Genomic DNA, 18,821 nt, shown 5'->3' with positions numbered 1-18,821 from the left:
TACTTCCACTTGGTTATAAATGACCCCTGCATTATCTGAAATTGTATTGGGTCATTTTCATCTCTAGTACCAAAATATTATTAATTTCTCTCATACTTAATACTGTAACAAAGCTTTTGCCACTAGTCAGTGTGATATAGCATTTATAGAATCATTCTCACAAAAGTTTTGCTTCTTAGTGCAGTTATATTAGTGTCCATTAGATAGCACTGTTGTACATGAAAATAATACATTTTACTGTAAGGTAGGGGTGTCAAACTCAATGACAGAAAGAGGCAGGTCCGAATTTGTGGTGAGGCCACAAAGGCCCGGGCCTAGGGCGGCACAAATATAGGTGTAGCATGCCGCCCCGCCACAGACAAATTTTTAAAATTTTGCTCCCGTACAGAGCAATGGGGACCTCTCCCCACTGCTCCGTATGGGAGTTTTAACTTTGGCGCATTCGTGCAGCAGGGAGTGTTCGTGCAGCGGGGGGGGCAAAATCAGGTGCTGTAAAGAGGCCGAAATCTAAAACTGATTCACTAAAGGTCAATAAAATGAGCGCTATTTATAGCATGCGTTAAAAATTTTATCACTTCTTATTTTTTGCAACTTAACGCTCGATTCACTAAAAGGACACGCGTCATAATTAAGACGTGATGTTGTTTGCGTTATTTAACTCGCGATGAACATTTTTCTTGCGTTATTTCCTGCCGGGTGCGCTATTTCCCGCTGTGCATGATATATTTCGCCACTTGCTATATTAGCGCACAATTTTACATTTCCCTGAAAACTGGAGGCTGCATCACTCTAGGGCCAACACATACTTGAAAAAATCCCACTGCAAAGTCCATGTTGTGTTGCCAAAAGCTCATGAACCACAATTTTCTTTAAGTACCACCTACCCCTATTAGCACAGACTAATACGATATTTAGCGCGTTTAACGCTTCATATGTGTTTGTGAATCATGCATTGGTATTATTTCTATATGAGAATTAACGCAATGCGAGGTAAATATCTGAATATTTTGAGCTTAGCACGAAATATATGTCCTTGTTTCACTAATAACAACCAGCATATACACATATCATATAGTAAACTGAATAAGTAGCCTATTCAACTCTTTTAGGCTGAAAGTTGTTCTTCATTCATTGGTCGCAGCACTGATCTGAACTGTCCATATGATATATCAAAAACAGCAGAGCAGAGATTTTTCAAAATGGCATGACAGTGAGCCTTCCTATGATTATTCCCTTAAATGGGAAAATTATATACTTTCTAAACATTATATACTTTTTTGTTGTCTTTAGGCATCTTTTGTCATTTTTTGCAAATGGCATAGTTTACCTATGGCGCAGTTCCACGGGTGTGCAGCAGGAGGTTGAACTGAATGTGGTATGGAACTACCCCAAAGGCACATAGGTCTTACTGGTAACTGAACTGGCCATTTTGTGTAGTGCAAAATAAAACCTGAAAAATATTGCTAACTTGATTCCTTATATAGAGAGGTGGCTGGTGGTTTAGAAGTCTGACTGGACATAAATGACATGGAGTGCAGTTGCAGTGATCTTATTGGGCTGTCATCAGTCTGTCCAACCTGAAAATGTAAGCGCATATACTTGAAGTAGTGAGGGAATCTGCAGCTCTTCTTCAGAAGATACTACTGAATCTTATAATGTAATAATTTTATTAGAACATTGGTGACTTCATGGAAACACAAAATGCATAAATACATTTTTTGACTCGTAATAAATAGGCTCCTCAGTACAAATACAAATTCTATACTGTGAGTACTGTATAAATGAACAAAATGAAAGGTAGAGGGCACTATAAGATCAGTTGTTGTTTATTTACAGTTTTTATACTTTTTCCTGGGGAAAAAATTATAAACAGTTGAATACTGCCTGTTTGTGAATTATGAGTCTTTTTGTAAATGTGAGCGCTTCATAATGTAATGACGCTGCACTGAAATGAGTAATTACAATAGAGAGTTAATGCCATATAAAATGAAATTAAAACATAAAGAACTAGCGCATTGCTCTAAAGGGAAATTAACAAGAAATAAAGTATAGAAGTAGACAGTGTAATTGGAGGAATATTATTATCCTAAAAGCTATAGCTTCCCATGATTATTTTGCAACTGTCTGCGTACAAATGTTAGTACTTTCTGGCTCGGGATGTGTCTCACAGCTTTATTCTGTAGATTTCTGAGGAAAAACTACAGTTACAATTTATGCCAACCAGAAAAAAGCTACAGGTTTATAGAAAAAAAAACATAGCAGTGGTTAAAACAAAAAAAAAAATAGGAAATCTGCAATGGAGTAGGGCTGGCAGATAAAAATATTGCTGCTGCTTGCATTAAGGGCATGGTCATTAGCACAAAACAAAGGATGATTCAATGGAGAACACTCACTGCAATGCCAATAAGGTAAAACGAGCAGTCTATATATTTTCCCAGAGGCAACATTTTGGGCTTTTGACAAATGTGTTTTTAGCATTCCAAATACCATATACTAAAACTTTCAAAATCCCTTGGCTACTAGGTAGAATCACAACCGCTTTCTGGCAGTTCTCATAGGGACCAATAGAAGGCAATTCTGAGCATTTTAGTCTGTCTTTGGGCTACTAAAAATATGGTTAGAACCCCTGAATGTGTGCTGTTGCCCTAAGAAGTTTTATTACTCTTAGGCACATGGGGCTGATTCTTGGCCTCATGAACGCAGTCAGCCCGGATGCAAGTTCCTACACTTGCACAAGGAGCCATTGCGTCAGCCTGAGTGCAGGCACTTGGAGTGGATTTTGGTGCAGAAACTTACAAGTATGTATTTTATGCTCAAATCTGCTCCCTGTGCCTGGTCTGATGCAATAGCTCTGAGTCAGCTCTGATGCCAGCATAGGGGCTGATTCTTGGCTTGTGGATCAGGCATTAGCCTTAGAGATGTGCAATTCTAAGAAAGGATTAGAACCTTTCAATATATTTCAATATGCTACAAATAGGAGCAGATAATTTGCATTATAGTCTTTGATTTAAATATCTATGGCTCAGGAACTAATTAACTGAAATCTTTGCAGGCATTTTGTCAGGTAGGCCATTGTTAACATGGATTCAATGGACCCTGTTGTTGGCAGAGTAAACAGCAGCTGTCTTAGTAATGTGCACATTTATTTGGAGATAGGATTTGAAATCAGTGTCCAGACCAAACAGATTTGCTACAGAATGGAAAAGAGGAGAGCAAACATAGCTACACTTTTAAACTTTGTTTTTTTTTGGTTTGGCAATTCTTTTCCCGGATCTCTGTCAGGGGCATTGTTTGAAATTCAGTCAATCATTCACAGTAACTAGAAAAAGGTAAAGGGATCACCATTTAACTTCAACCCTTCAAATCTCTAATTCCTCCAGCAATACAGATAGTTAGGCAAAATGAAGTCTTCTATAGGTAAAAGTTTAATGATTGTAATGTTATATCATGCCTTAGCACTTTGGGGATATACTGCATCAATTGGAAACATGGACTTGTTACTATTCAGGTAAGTCAAAACAAATCCTAGCTTGTCAATATTATTGGCTAGAAATGCTAAAATGTGTTGCAACTGAGCTGTGGGTTTAGTCTGAGTTATGACCGAGCAGAACATTATTCTGTAATATCTTTACTTATAATTTCTGCGGATTCTTTTTTAAACCCAGCACCGCACAGTGCATTCTAAAGAACCAGCTTGGGTGCATTTGTGTGGCACTTCTCTTCCTTAGTATCTATGCTATTAAACTGAGGCAGTGCTATTATTCCATACTGAGGTAACTAAGTTGGTGGGAAATATATATATTTATAACAGAATAAAAATATAGTTAAAGTAAAGTGTGTTTTACTTACTGTTGGTTTAACTAGTGTAACACCCTGGCATTTATCCTCGGTACACAAGTGCCTGCAAACTTATAGTACATATTAATATTACTCTGGACTTAGTTCATTGTAAGTTGTGAAAGTACACAAAAAGAAGTTTTCTGCAATTCTGCAATCTAATTGTCAGGTAAAGGGGTCTATATTGCAAACTATTTAATCAGGCTGTTTTTTTAATTGCCTGAATTAACTTATGCTTCGGGTTGCCACCTTTCTGAATAACTTTTACCAGCTGGTGGGGGGTTGGGAACAAATGGCACATGGACTGTGTTGTAAAGGGGGCAAGGTAGTGACGTAAAAGGCACTGGGCTATGACACGCCATGGCCAGAGTGTGGGTTATGGAGCAATCGGGGAAGAAAAAAAAGCAAGTTTGGGTGGATTGGGAGTGGATCACAGGTAGGCCAGTATAAAGCATATTACAAATTTAACAGCAACTACATAACTACAGCTGATAAATTTGTAATACTGGTCCTGGCTTTGGAAGGTCGGTAGAACACCAGCCGGGTGGCAACCCTAGCTGTGCTGAGCTGTTGCCCCCAAATTTTTTCCTTCTCTCTTCACTTGCATTATTTATTTTCCTGATCACTTCCCCATACATATTATTATTTAGAAATATAGAAATGACCATGGTAAAGGCATATTAGAAAAATGGCTGAGTGAGCAGGAGGGCCCACTGACACCTGGGCCCACCGGGAGTTTTCCTGGTATCCTGGTGGGCCAATCCGACACTGAATCTAGGGAGATACGTAATAAAGGTGGAAAGTTTGCTATAGGTCTTAAGACCTATAACAACCAAGCATGGCAGCATTTACAGGTCACCAGTTTAAAAGCAAATGCCTGAAAATGCCTCAAAAGAAATAGTCAAAAATAAAACTTGCAACCCCTGCAAACTAAAGTAGTTGTTAATCTACCCACTGCCTTATTAGTTATACTATCATGCACATAACCCTTGGGGTTGCACCTCATTGCACTTGGAGAATGAAGCAAAAACAGCTGTGCATTCCTCTAAATGCAGCACTGCCTGTGTTTGTTGGCTTTCCCTAACAACACACTGCCACAACGCCCAACTTTCTTTTCTGTATACAGGGCCTGAACTAGGGGTAGGCAAAAGAAGCACATGCCTAGAGCGCAATGGTGGTGGAACTCGGACCCTAACCACGTACCTTTTCTACCTCCTCTAACTCCAGCCATGACCTTTAAAATAAGCTTATCATCACAGACAAGTTGTGGATCACTGGGACGGATGTGGAAATTACAGAGTATGGGGTGTGGGATGCAGAGGTGAAGTTTCGGAGGGTACGCAGTGGGATGCTAATTGTTGCCGATGCCAATTGGCTTTTTCTGGGAGTGGCAAGCCACTGATCCATTTATATGTATAAATTTAATAAATATATATTAAATTTATATCTAAGTTAATAACCCATTCACTAAAACTGTAAGCTCTATGGGGCAGGGACCTCCTTTCTTCTGTTTCTCTAAGGGCTGTGGCACATGGGGAGTTTAGTTGCCCGCGACAAATCTCCCTTGTCGCGGGCGACTAATCTCCCTGAAATGCCATCCCACTGGCGAGAATGTAATACAAGTAGTGCTACATAAATAATGATATACATTAAAAATGCAGTAATTTCCTTGGTTTACACAGTGCGCAAAGTGCAATGTCAGGTGCAAATAGCAATGTTGTTACTTGCACTGCAGCAATTTCCCCCACATTCCAGCATGTGCCTAATGCCATTGCGGCTGATGCAATATTAAAACTCACACAAATTTGTGTACTTCCATGCAAATCAGATGCAATTGCGCTGATGTTTTCCAAAATGACAACAAGAAAGCTATTAACACTAAAGATATAGCTCACATACCAATGGCACGATGTACAATATTTATTTTGCAGATCAATAGCAGCACCACAACCTGAAGATTGCCAGTTAGACCAGTGGTCACAGTGGACTTCCTGTTTCCCTTGCCAACAAAAGAAGGTAAACATTTCTTTGCATAACTATTCTTTATTTATATAGCATAAAAAGTGTTTCTAGATGATTGCAGTACTTTAACCACACTGATATGATTATTTTATAGATTTTTTCTAACCTACATTTTAAAAGATGCCCATTTGCCAAACATTTGCAACTAGAGAAGAAAAAAAAAAGTTTGCCAGCACTCAGTCCTTCAGTGCCATGGGCAGTTCTTTGAAGCCATGTGTAAAAAATTATAAATAGTCAAAAAAAAAGAAATTGATAATTGCAGTGCTGACACTATTTTATGCAGGTGTCCATAGATTCTGCATTAGATGCCACTAAAAGGGTTAAACCTATGTATTCACAGTTACCAAAATGGCTGGAATTAGCCAAATGGTTTAATATGTAATGGTGAGCATAACTTTCCCATTTTTGTAATGGCTGGAATGAGTTATATATCTTGGCAAGCAGATAAATTCAGCATAGCTTTGCCTGTCTGCCTCTCATATGATATAAAGTTGAGAAGCCAATAGCCAATAGCCACTTTTACGGTAAAATGGGACAGATAAAAAAAGATGGAGGTTCATTTAAGGTCAGAAGTGCAAAACAATAAAATGGATTTAAAACTGCACGTGCCCTACTACGGATATAGGCAAAGTCGGTCTGGGGACCGCATCAATGAGCCGATGCGGTCCCCGATCTGACTAGATCTGGCCGATTTCAGGCCAGATATCGGTCGGGCAGGCCCATCGGTAGTACCCATACACGGCCCGATTAGCTGCCGAATTGGTTTAAGGGACCGATATCGGCAGCTAGAAACGGTCCATGTATGGGGACCTTAAGGCTTATGGTCCCAGTGAAGAGACTTTCATAGCACTTTAACATGTATCACAGTATATCAATCAACTTTGTCTATAGTGTATTGTGTTATATCTATACTTCATTTGTTGAAATAGCCATAGGAAATACATTTTAATAGGCTATAACTGAGTATTTGCAACATTTGCTTATGAAAACGATTGCCATCTTTAAATTTAAGGTGGGTTCCAGGTATTGCATGTCATTGTTTGCTATAGGTTCCTGCAGCTGGGCAAATGCTGTGCCTTTTATTACATTCCCGAGTAACCGGGTATGATCCCTGGCATTTTTGATAAATATGCTTCTATACATGGATGATTTTTTATGTATTAAGTTCTAAACTCATATTTTGATAAATCTGCCCCATAGAGTTATATATATATCTGCACACAAAAAGTCACACACTGTGTTTGTGCTGTACAGTACAGGTACAGGAAGCTTCTTCAGCCAGCAAAATATGAAGGGAGACCCTGTGTTGGTAGCCTGTGGGCATCAATGGCTTGCCAAACAGCACAAAAATGTGTTCCAGAAAATAATTGTGGAAATGATTTTCAGTGTCGAGACAGTGGTAAGTGATCTATCAGTTGTAAAGTGCTGGATTTGTGCAGATTGTATAAATGGGTTGGCGAAACAATATACTATAGAAAAAGTATATCAGATAACAAAACCGTAACAAACAACAGTAAACAAACAATACATTAATATAATGTAATTATTAAACTTGTAAAGGAACTATAACTATATAAAGCTAAAACTAAAAATTCTATGTTAGATTGATATAGAACGCTGATTTAAATGATTCCACTATTATCAAATTATATGTTTTTTTGACACCCAGTACCCATTTTTTTAAATAAAAATTGTTTCTATGATATATGAAGGTCGCTGCATTAAAAGACGATTGGTTTGCAATGGAGATCTAGATTGTAGGGATTCATCTGATGAGGAGGACTGTGATGCCCCAGAGCATGAAACTTTCTGCAAAACACTTTTTCCAATCCCTGGAGCTGAAAAATCTGTGCGAGGGTAAGGCTGTTCTGAGCAGGGAACTGTACATACTATTCATACCTAGCAAGGTGCTCTGCACTCCTTTGTATGGATAAGACAGTGGTTCCCAAAATTGTTAATGCCCCATTAAAGTTTTGTTTTTTTTTATAGCCCAGGGCTCACTTACCAAGGGGAAACAGTGCAAAGTGCGAAAAAAATGCTTAGAATAGCTTGTTATCAAATTTTACAAAGTCAGGAACAACATCCAAATTGCATGCCCATGGATGATACTCGCACCTTATTTATACAGGCACTGGTGGAAGGCACATTCTAAACCTTATACTTGTTTTTAGGGATGCACAGAATTCAGGACTTGGTTCAGGAGTTGGCCAAGATTCGGCATTTTTCGGCAGGATTCGGTTTTGGCCAAATCCACAGGCTTGGCCGAATTGAATCCAAAATCACATGGCTTTTTGTCACATAAACACAGCAGAAAATTTTGACTGTTGTCTTTAACCGTTCCGTAGCCTAATTTGCAAATGCGGTTTGGGCTTCGTCCAAATCATTCACAAAGGACTTGGGATTTGCCCAAATCCCAATATAGAGGATTTGGGCAATCCCTACTTGTTTTTGTGCTCAGATGTTAAGTACAGGGCTCTAATGAGTCATTGGGTGTGGGAGCTCTTTTTTGGTTGATTTTCAGGACTATTCACTATAGTGCAAGGCACAGAGCACAGATTGCAATTGGCTATAAGAAGGGGCAAGCACTTAAGGGCAGATTTATTAAAATGTGGGTTTAGAGCTTAATGTATAAGAACTCACCCACTTTCTATTCATTCCTAAGGGATTTTTAAAAGTGTATTTATCAATGGGTGAAAGTCAGATTTCATCTTTTGATCAATATGCTTCTAAAAATCCCATAGGAATGAATAGAACATGGGTGAGTTTTTATATTCTATATTCTAAACTCACATTTTCATAAATCTGCCCTTTAGTATATGGTACTGTACCCAAAAATAATTGAGCCCTTATGACTAGGACCTTATATAGTGATAAAATGGACCTGCAATACACAAAGCTGTATAAAAAAAAGCAACCATCAATTTAGTAGGGATGTATTTTTAAATACCAACACAAATGTGTTATTATTTCTGCTGGCAATACAGGATAAATATACTAACTCACGAAGACACACGGAATGTAATAGATCACAATTACTTTGGCGGTCAATGTGAATATATTTACAATGGGGAATGGAGAGAACTGAGGTATGAACCCGTGTGTGAACAAATGTATTATTCTGATGAGGAGAAGTATTTTCGAAAACCATACAACTTCCATATATACCAGTTTCTTGTAAGTATCTTTTCTTCTTATGTGCCTATGGAAAAAAAGCCTTACTACAATTTAACTTACAGCTGCACTAATGTTTCTGTGTTTAACCTCCTGTCCCCTGTTTCAAGATGTACAGCATGCCTTTATTAAAGGGGATATATTGTATAAAAAACAAAAATCTGTCAGTGCATTATACTTCTGTAAATATAGAAGGATTGTGCTTTTTTGGACGGATTTATTGAGAAATTCCCCTTAAACCCTACTAGTCCCACCCATCTGTTCCACTTCCTGCTGCCTCCTTTTACAGGCAGTGAGGGGAGCCAACAGAACTCAGCACTCAGCACTGTAGGATAGGAATCAATCAGCAGATGGTGAACCTGATAGAGAATTGAAGCCTATCTTTCCATCACTAGGTTGGACTTAATCATGTGATTCTCTGTGTAGAGAATAATCCCATCTTTTTGTTGAATTATAATTTTTTTTTCCAAAATCAGATTTCTAGGTTAACAATGAAACTATGAAACTCTGTGCCTGTGGTTGGAAAATATGACTGTAGGCACTGATGTGAATTAAATATTCTTGGGTCTTGGTAAAGTATTATATATATAGTATATGTGATATATATAGAACGGGAGTTGCTCTCTGCTCTTTTTTTAACAGTAGTATAAGTCAAACAAAAAATCAGTCTAGAGTCTCTAATTAAATATTAGATGGACCCTTATTCTGATGGGGCCAAAAGGGTTCCTCCATCAGCCACTTTCACAGAAAGGACAGATGAGCAGTCACAAGGTCTGGGTGATATAGGAATGTAGGCTTCTTCCCACCCAAAGCTCTACAAAGCCTCCAGACTTTAATGTCCTAAACATATAAACAACCTGAGAAAATGTAACTTTTTTTTCTAAGTTTTTCTAAATGTACCAACCCTGGAGCATGTATTGGAAAAAAACCCTAGGCAAAATACATTTAACTACATCCAGCCAGTGCCTCACAGCTTACAAAATGAATTTGTATTTACATGTACTCAATCATTTATATTGTATGTATGTATGTATAACTTTATTTATAAAGTGCCACAAGGGTACAGAGCTGTACAATCTTACAATATACACAGTTACACACAGGGAGGACAAGTGTTATAATAAATACAATAAATACAAATAAATACACAGGGAATAAGTGCAATGTGGTATGAGACACAGTAGGAAGGAGGTCCCTGCCCCGTAGAGCTTACAGTTTCAGTGGTTGGGTAACATACAGGCACAAATTGGAAGGTAGGAGTGCACCAGGTATGGGCATTTGCCCTTAAGCGCAGGACTAGGCAAAATAATGTTTTAGTGCTCCAGAAGGTAACAGCTGAGCTTTTTCTTAAAGAGAGTTAGTGAGTGTTCCCTACGGAGGGATTCAGGGATAGAGTTCCAGAGGTAAGGAGCAGCGAGATAGAAAGGTTTAAGACGAGAGAGTGCAGTGGGTGTGGATGGTGTAAAAAGACGGAGACTCTGAGAGGAGCAGAGGAGACGACCAGAAACATGCAGAGAGACCAGTGAAGAAATGTAGTGAGCAGCAGAGGGGGCTTTGAATGTTAGCAGAAGGATTTTGTATGCTATCCTTTGCTTAACAGGCAGCCATGCTAGTGAGCTTAAGTGAGGCTGAGCAGGTTCCCTCTTAGGAGAGAGCAGGAGGATCCTGGCAGCAGAGTTTAAGATTGATTGCAGGGAAGAGAGGTGGGAGTCTGGGAGGCCGGTTAGTAGGAGATTGCAGTAATCTAAGCGGGAAAGGATAAGGGCATGGATTAGTGTTTTAGCTGTTACTTGTGAAAGAAAGGGGCGTATCTTGGCAATATTGTGGAGGAAAAAGTGGCAGGTTTTGGCAGTGTTATTAATATGGTTATAGAAGGAGACGGACTGTTCAAAGACGACCCCAAGGCAGCATGCTAAATTAACAGAGTTAATGGACATGCTGTCAATACTAATGGTGAAAGAAGGAGGAGGAGGGCCAGGTTTGGGTGGGAAGACCATGATCTCTGTTTTAGCTAGGTTAAGTTTCATGTGGTGTTGGTTCATCCAGGAGGAGATAGCCAGGAGGCAGTTACCAATCTGGGTTTGGACATTAGTGGTTAGTGCAGGGGTGTCTAAATCATGCAGATGTCATCTGCATATAAGTGATATTTAAGACCAAAAGAAGAAATAAGGTCTCCTAGAGAGAGAGTGTACAGGGAAAACAGCAAAGGGCCAAGCACAGAGCCCTGAGGCACCCCCACACTAAGCTGAACCGGGGTAGAGGATTTGTTAGCAAGAGCGACAGAGAAGGAGTGGTTAGAGAGGTAGGAAGAGAACCAGGATGCAGCCTGATCCCGGATACCCAGAGAATAGAGAATTTGCATAAGGACAGAATGGTCGACAGTATCAAAAGCAGAGGAAAGGTCTAGGAGAATGAGGACTGAGTAGCGTCCTTTGGCCTTGGCAGTCTGGAGATAAAATCTAAAAAAACCAAAATGAATTTAGTGCACTTTAATGAGGTTGTGTTTTACTCTATTTCTGGATTGACTACTGAATTCTTTCTCCAGGCCCGGGCTGACACTAAAATGTCTATTGAAATTTATGAGGATTCCAAAGACGTTGTTAATGCTGTGAAAAGAGACTTTTCCTTTAACATTGGACTGACATTTGGAATCAGTGTTCCAGAAGCACCTGTTGGCCTTGAATTAGGCTTGAATTATGGATTGAAGACATCCTTTCTGAAAAAAATTACATCTTTTAATCAAAAGGTATTTTGTTTTGTATAGTTACAGTAGCTTTTTCCTTTGTTATGTCTCATATTATCATAAAACTGTTCAGGTACCTGAGAGGATTCCATAAATACATACAGGAGGCCTCACTGGAAAATGAAAATTTGTTGAGTTGTACCTCAAGCCAGGGACACCATTGGAGAAGAAGAGGTTAAATGCGTGACAGTAACTTTTATGGGTTTATATACTACTCTTAGATGCTGCAAGAATGCTTTACAGTAGCATTTTGGACTTTTGTCTTTGTGAATTGATAGCAAGACAAGCTATCTTAGTTAATAACTTAGGGATCTAACAACATCCTTGGATATCAAGCAACGCGCAACTCATTTTCCTTCTGGTACCACTAAAAAATGCCTTCATTTGAGATTTCCCAGAGTCCAATTCTACTTTACAAAAGTTTTCTTTATAAATTATTTCTTGTCAGTATTTAGCTGTACTCAGACTGGCTCCGGTCACTATAAAATAGTGCATACAAAATGCCCTTTTTTTAGGACTGCTTTATCTGCTTTGATTTTTATATGTATTAAAGTTAGTTATTTGTGAAATAAATTAAAAACCGTGACCTATGTAAAATGTATCACTGCAATTCATCACTGAATCAATACAAGTGCTAGAAAAATTGATAATAAAGTGATTTTATGAGGGTCTGAATTATGGAATTCCCTAAAGTCTGAAGCCACTGTTGACAGAGTTTTCTCTGCTTTACAGTTGCTTTCTGTGCTCCTCATTGTACTGCATTGCTTTTGCATTCGCTGCTTAAGAATCTGCGTAGTCATTCCCACATATCTTTTCTGACACGGGCATAGAATGCAGTAAATTACTCCCTGAGTTTTGCAGTTGATATAACTATTTATATAACACTTTTTACCAAATCTATCCAAAAAGTGCTCTTTTCTAATCATGTGGTCCCCACAATTCCCCTTAGTCAGTTCCACTTAAAACCACTTTCATTAAAGAAAAACTATAACCCCGGGTGCTAAAAGCCCCCTTAACGATCACTGCCTAGACTCCCCTCACCTCTCCCTTATAGCATAGTTTTTAAGTTTAAACACTGTCCCTATCACTAACCCCTAGCTAAAAATGCAGTAGCACAGCTGTGTACCTGGCGGACATCTTAGCAACTGAAGACTCTTCGGGTCTCACCGCCGAAACGGTAAGGGAGAGGTGAGGGGGGTCAAGGCAGTGATAGCTAAGGGGGCTTTTAGCGCCCGGAGGTATAGTTCTCCTTTAAGGTCCTTGCATCAAAATGCACTCCTTACACTTCCGTATAGTTGGGCTCGGTGGCACTCCGAGCCTTCCATTATGAATCATTATTGGCAGAATTATTATTATGAATTATTGGCAGAAACTGCACACATTAGTGATCCATGTATTGCACCATTTAACTGCTGTGTCCATAATAAGATACATTTATAGTACAAGTTCTAAAGTTTTCCTGGAGGAAAAATTTTAAACACTAATTTATTATGGTTTTAATGTGTTATTTATTACCTCTTTCTGTAGAATCTAGAATTTGTGAGAATGGTAACTAAAATCCAAACAGCTCGATTTAAGATGAGAAGGAATTTGTTAACATTGGATGAAGATGCAATGCAGTCACTAATGGAACTTCCTGATGAGTATAATTATGGACTATATGCCCAATTTATCAATGATTTTGGTACACATTACACAACATCCGGAACAATGGGAGGTTTGGTGGAAAACATTGTTGTGCTGGATAAAGAGATCATGAAAAAGCAAGGTGAATGTATAACCTTGGCCCATAACCCAAACCCCTCTTCTTGGTCACCTTTGCTTTTACAGTTACTTTAGTCTCCCTCTACTCTACCTCTTTCATTTTTATAATTGTTCACCGTATTTAATTAGACAACAGAATATTTTGTTCAAAAGAATATAAAGTTAGCTTTACTGGAAAGTTCACTGATAAATAGGGAGTAAGCATCTAACCCAGAACAGCTCTAGCCTTGATTAGCAATGACAACTGTATATTTAGCTATATATCTGTAGTTTATTATTGCCGTATGCACTTTTATTATTTAGTAAGGACAGGCTGTAGTTCAATTAATTAAATTTTCTATTGTTACTAGTCCTTTACAAAGATTAAATTACAAGGCATAATATAGTGCATGAGATAATTATTTAATATTGTATATTATAGAGATCACAGCTTCTATGGTTTCACACTGTTTTGGTGCTTCTGTCAGGCTATCAGTTCAGACAGAATTTGAAGAAATAATACCTTCATTAAAACTATCAGGAGACTTCTGCACAAAGTTTGAAAGAGAAAATCAAGGTAAGTTGATTTATTACAAAAAAAATAAACTTTTGGGTAGTGTTACATATGGTATTCTGATCTTGGCAAAACTGTGATGCTGAAAAAAAAAGTGTACATTTAGGGGCAGATTTATCAAAGTCCGAATGTTTAAAAGTACGTTTGGCCAAAATTCGGAGGAAATACATATAATTTTATAATACATATAATAATTCTGATGTGCACAAAAATTCGTATCGTGGTCTTACAAAAATATTGTGGTGCGATCTGAAATTTACGAAATTTTCGTATCTAAACAATCGTAAACGGCGCTAAACCCTTTCTGACTTCAATGCATGATTTTGGAAGCTTCCCATAGGACTCAATAGCACTCTGCAGCTCCAACCTGGCTAAAAGATAGTCACGATACCGAAGCTTGAATGAATTCCGAAACTATTGTTATTGTTGCGCAAAAAATGAAAAGTACGTTTTTTTCGTGCAATAACGAACAGATTATGAAAAACTCATACTTTTTAACAATATTATCGTTAACAGTACGAACAGTTCTAAACTTCAGAAAAAATACACATTTTTTGTAATCGTACCCATTCAGACTTTGATAAATCTGCCCCTTATTGTTTCACCAAAATATTGGAATGAGGCTTCTGCAATTACTATGAGAAACTTCCTTAAAAACTTTTAATATTTCAGATATTGGTGTCTTAACTACAGCAGAAATCAGGCAGAAACTGTTTAAAGTCTGTCTGTCTATCTATCTGTAATAATTCATAAGTGAGCATTCACTTAACTAGACACAATGTGCAATTGCACAGTTTTTTACTGAAATTCTCCTATCATTGTGGGTGATTCTTTTGATTCTTTTCACACAATTGTGATGCGCATACCACAGTTGTGTCAAATTTGAAAAAAATTGGCAAAACTGCACATGGGCTTCACTGCGCGGAATATTTTCTAAATCTGCCTGGTGTCATTTCCAGTGCCTGGTGTGTGAATGACATCTGCACCCAATTCTTTTGGTGCAAGTTTGGTGCGCCTATTGAGGCATGGCACTGAGGGTACCCTGGAGCTACTGCCTGGTCAGGAGGTGGTGGTAGATCCAGTGTTCCTCTGCAGCAATAGGAGCACCATTGGAAGAACTAAGTGGTGCTGAGCGCGACTATATGTATGTGTGAAGATCGCATTTTGAGGCAAGTAACTTTAATGAAAGTGGTTTTAGGCACGACTCACTGTGCAGAAAAGTTGCCCACTGAGCTTGCGGATGTAAATGAACAATATAATGTAAAACATGTAATATATTTTTCCCTATATGTATTAGGAGGCACTAAGCCAGCCCAGGTGCAGTACTTCATAGTAACCCATAGCATCCAAAAAACTGTTTGCTTTTAAACAGGATACCAGTAAATGCTGTCTTGGGTGCAATATGTCATTTGTTGGAAACAAGGTACTAGCAATCAAGGTAATGCAAGCAGGGGACAAGCCCCTCATGTTTACAAAGTCACTGTAATAACAATGTTTCAGGGCATGCCCCTTCTTCAGGTAAAACTGGACACTGCAAGTGTAGTGTGTGTTTTATTACGTAAAAGGCAAGGAATACCAGCTTGTAAGGGAGCTAGAACATTTCTTCGTGCAGCTAGACAAGTGGTTTCAGTTCTAGAACTCTAGGGAGATTTGGACGCAGGAAGCCATCCCATTGGTCCGGTATAGTAAAATCCACAAATGACAAGGGATTGTGGGACACGGGCAGGTTTATTACTTAGCATGATATGATCTGATGTAGCTTGCTATAGAGAGTGACTAATCATGTGTCCTTATGGTCAGAAGAAATAGTCTGTAACTAGCTTTTATTTTTGCAGATAATTCATCAAGTTCAAGAGCAATTAAGGATGTTATCACTTATGTAATAGGAGGAGACAGTGGGTCTGCTGGTGGCATTTTGAATGTTTTTGATGGAAGAATGTATCGTTATTGGGGAAGGTCACTAAAATATAATCCAGCAGTAATTGATTTTGAGGTAATCATTTTAGCTTTCTTTAATAAAGATTTCAGACAAGTTTTTTTTTATAGAGGTACCAGAAATGTCCTGCCTGAAATGTAATGTACTATTACAGGTAACAATGAATAACTAGAAATGTTGTACATGATGCTTTGTGCTTCTGTACCAGCCCAAGGCAACCACAGCCCTTTAGCAATGAAGATGTGTACATTCAAAGATACCCCAGTAGCCCCCATTCTTCTTTTCTGCTGATTCACTGCACATGCTCTGTGCTGCTGTCAGTTACTGAGCTTAGGGACCAACTCACTATATACTGTATATATAGAATATAAATGTAACAATATAAGGCTGATTAGTAATTCAGATTCACATTACATGGCAGCTCTGAAACCAGTACAGTTAGCATTAAAATGTAATAATCAGATCTGTAGCATCAGTTTATATGACAGGCCAGCCTAATTTTCTGCTCAATAATTTACAACGACCCCTAAGCTTAGCTTCTCAGCAGCTGCTCAGAGCACACTGTGCACTGTCCCACACAGTTCTAACAGAATCCGATAGGAAGCTCCTGTGACAGCTGTAAAGCCCTATATCATTACTACTTATAGGGATGCTGAAATTTTTGGCTTGTGCAGTCAGTTTAGTATATAAAAATGGAATTTCCAGTCATATTCATGTTTAAGGTTTAGTTCTTCTTTATGATCTAATATAAAAGAATCATATGAACCCGTGTTTAAATTACATTATGTTAAACTAAAACTCACATATTGATGGTGATAACTTAATAAATCCTCAGCAAATTGTGTGTTTTATCAACTGTTTTAGATACAACCTATATATGAAGGATTACAGCAAACAGGTCTCTCTGGAATTGAGGCAAAGAGGCAGAACTTGAAAAGGGCATATAATGAATATCTGAGTGAGTTTGACCCATGCCGCTGTGGTCCATGCCACAATAATGGAATGCCTATGCTGGAAAATAATGTGTGTACCTGCTTGTGTGCTGCAGGATTTAATGGTCCTTCATGTGAAAATACATTACGCAAAGGTAGGAATTCTATTATACAATGGGGGGTCATTGATGGTGGTTTTTGAAATACAGTTCATTTGGTTTTCAAGCTTTTATATGCCTTTGATTTAGGTACTGGATATGGTTTTATAATGCAAAAAATTAAATCATATGACAATAGCGTCATAAATATTAAAAAGGCTCAATGTTGAAAAATTATGTTGTTAGAGGTTTGCATGAGTTAAACTAACCACAGCATTTTTCTTGATAGATGTTAAAGCTGATGGCAGATGGAGCTGCTGGTCTCCATGGACCCAATGCCAGTCTGGAAAGAGGCAGCGTACACGTGAATGCAACAATCCCGCTCCCAAAAATGGTGGTGCTTGGTGCCTTGGAAAAAGTCTTCAAAGTGAACCATGTTAATAATTGCCTTGCTAATCATTTAATAGTTCACCAAATAATAATCAATTTGTATTGTAAACGGTTGGCAGAAGAGACCTAACATCTTCATACTATTGTTTTGGAAACATTTACTGTAATTCCATTGATGTTGTACATTAGACTTCATAAAGACTGCTAAAAGCAATCTATAATGCATATAGCCTATTTTCTTGTATATCCAAATATTATTCACCTTCTGCAGCTGCATTAGTGGCAAGTTGGCTGAACTTAAACTAAACAAATTTCTATTCACTTTGTTTATTCTTAATTGCTGTGATCAGGCATGATATCACTGAAAAACACATCTAAAGATTTTCTAGCCATTTGTCCATATAGCCAAGAGTCATAGGGGCACATTTACTAACCCACGAACGAGCCGAATGCGTCCGATTGCGGTTTTTTCGTAATGATCGGTAATTTTGCGATTTTTTTTTTTTTGGCGTCTTTACAATTTTTGCGTAAAAACACGCGTTTTTTGGCGTCTTTACGATTTTTGCGTAGCCATTACGAAAGTTGCGCAAAGTCGCGATTTTTTCGTAGCGTTAAAACTGGCGTGAAACGTCGCGGCTTTTAAGTTTTAACGCTACGAAAAAGGCGCGACTTTGCGCGCAAGTGTTAACGCTACGAAAAAAACGCGACTTTGTGCAACTTTCGTAATGGCTACGAAAAACTCGCGTTTTTACGCAAAAATCATAAAGACGCCGAAAAACTCGCGTTTTTACGCAAAAATCGTAAAGACGCCGAAAAATCGCAAAAAATACGAAAAAGTCGCAAAATGTTCGTTTCCAATCGGAATTTTTCCAATTCGGATTCGAAATCGTGTCTTAGTAAATCAGCCCCCTAGTGTCAGGAATAGTGATGGGCGAAATGTTTCGCCAGGCATGGATTCGCGGCTAATTTCCGCGTTTCGCCATTGGCGGATTGTTTCACGAAATGGATGAAAAAATTTGCCACAGAAATATTCGGCGAGCGTCCAAAAATTGTCACCCGCTACAAAAAAAATAGCCGTGGGTGACAAAAGAATAGCCGCACAACAAAAAAATTGCTCGCGCGACAAAAGAATAGCTGTAGGCGACAATTTTTTTCATGTGCGACGTTTTTGCTGTTTTGCAAATTTTTCGCCGTTTCGCGAATCTTTTGAAAGATTCGCAAATTTTTCGCCAAAGCGAAACTGGACAGATTCGCTCATCATTAGTCAGGAACAATATGGCAAATAGTATTATTTTCCATGCTAAATTTGCCCCAATTTCTTGTTATGTAATTTCATTGCATAGTCCTGGGACAAAAGGATGATGAAATTCTTGCT

At 38.4% G+C, this 18,821-nt stretch overlaps 1 protein-coding gene across 1 annotated transcript; it reads left to right on the top strand.

The window, feature by feature from the left end:
- The first annotated feature begins 3,406 nt into the window (after positions 1–3,406).
- c8a (complement component 8, alpha polypeptide) lies at positions 3,407–17,671 on the top strand. The gene is made up of 11 exons (NM_001005445.1): positions 3,407–3,508; positions 5,769–5,853; positions 7,114–7,258; positions 7,572–7,716; positions 8,844–9,033; positions 11,576–11,776; positions 13,301–13,541; positions 13,959–14,093; positions 15,926–16,083; positions 16,891–17,113; positions 17,346–17,671. The coding sequence occupies exons 1-11, from the start codon at positions 3,429–3,431 to the stop codon at positions 17,495–17,497; spliced, it is 1,755 nt and encodes a 584-aa protein (NP_001005445.1). The 5' UTR covers positions 3,407–3,428; the 3' UTR covers positions 17,498–17,671.
- Positions 17,672–18,821: the final 1,150 nt, after the last annotated feature.

This window comes from Xenopus tropicalis, chromosome 4 (genome assembly GCF_000004195.4).
Source record: "Xenopus tropicalis strain Nigerian chromosome 4, UCB_Xtro_10.0, whole genome shotgun sequence".
Classification (NCBI taxonomy): Eukaryota; Metazoa; Chordata; class Amphibia; order Anura; family Pipidae; genus Xenopus; species Xenopus tropicalis.
Note: the sequence above shows the minus strand (reverse complement) of the source record. Positions and strands in the feature narration are given on the sequence as shown.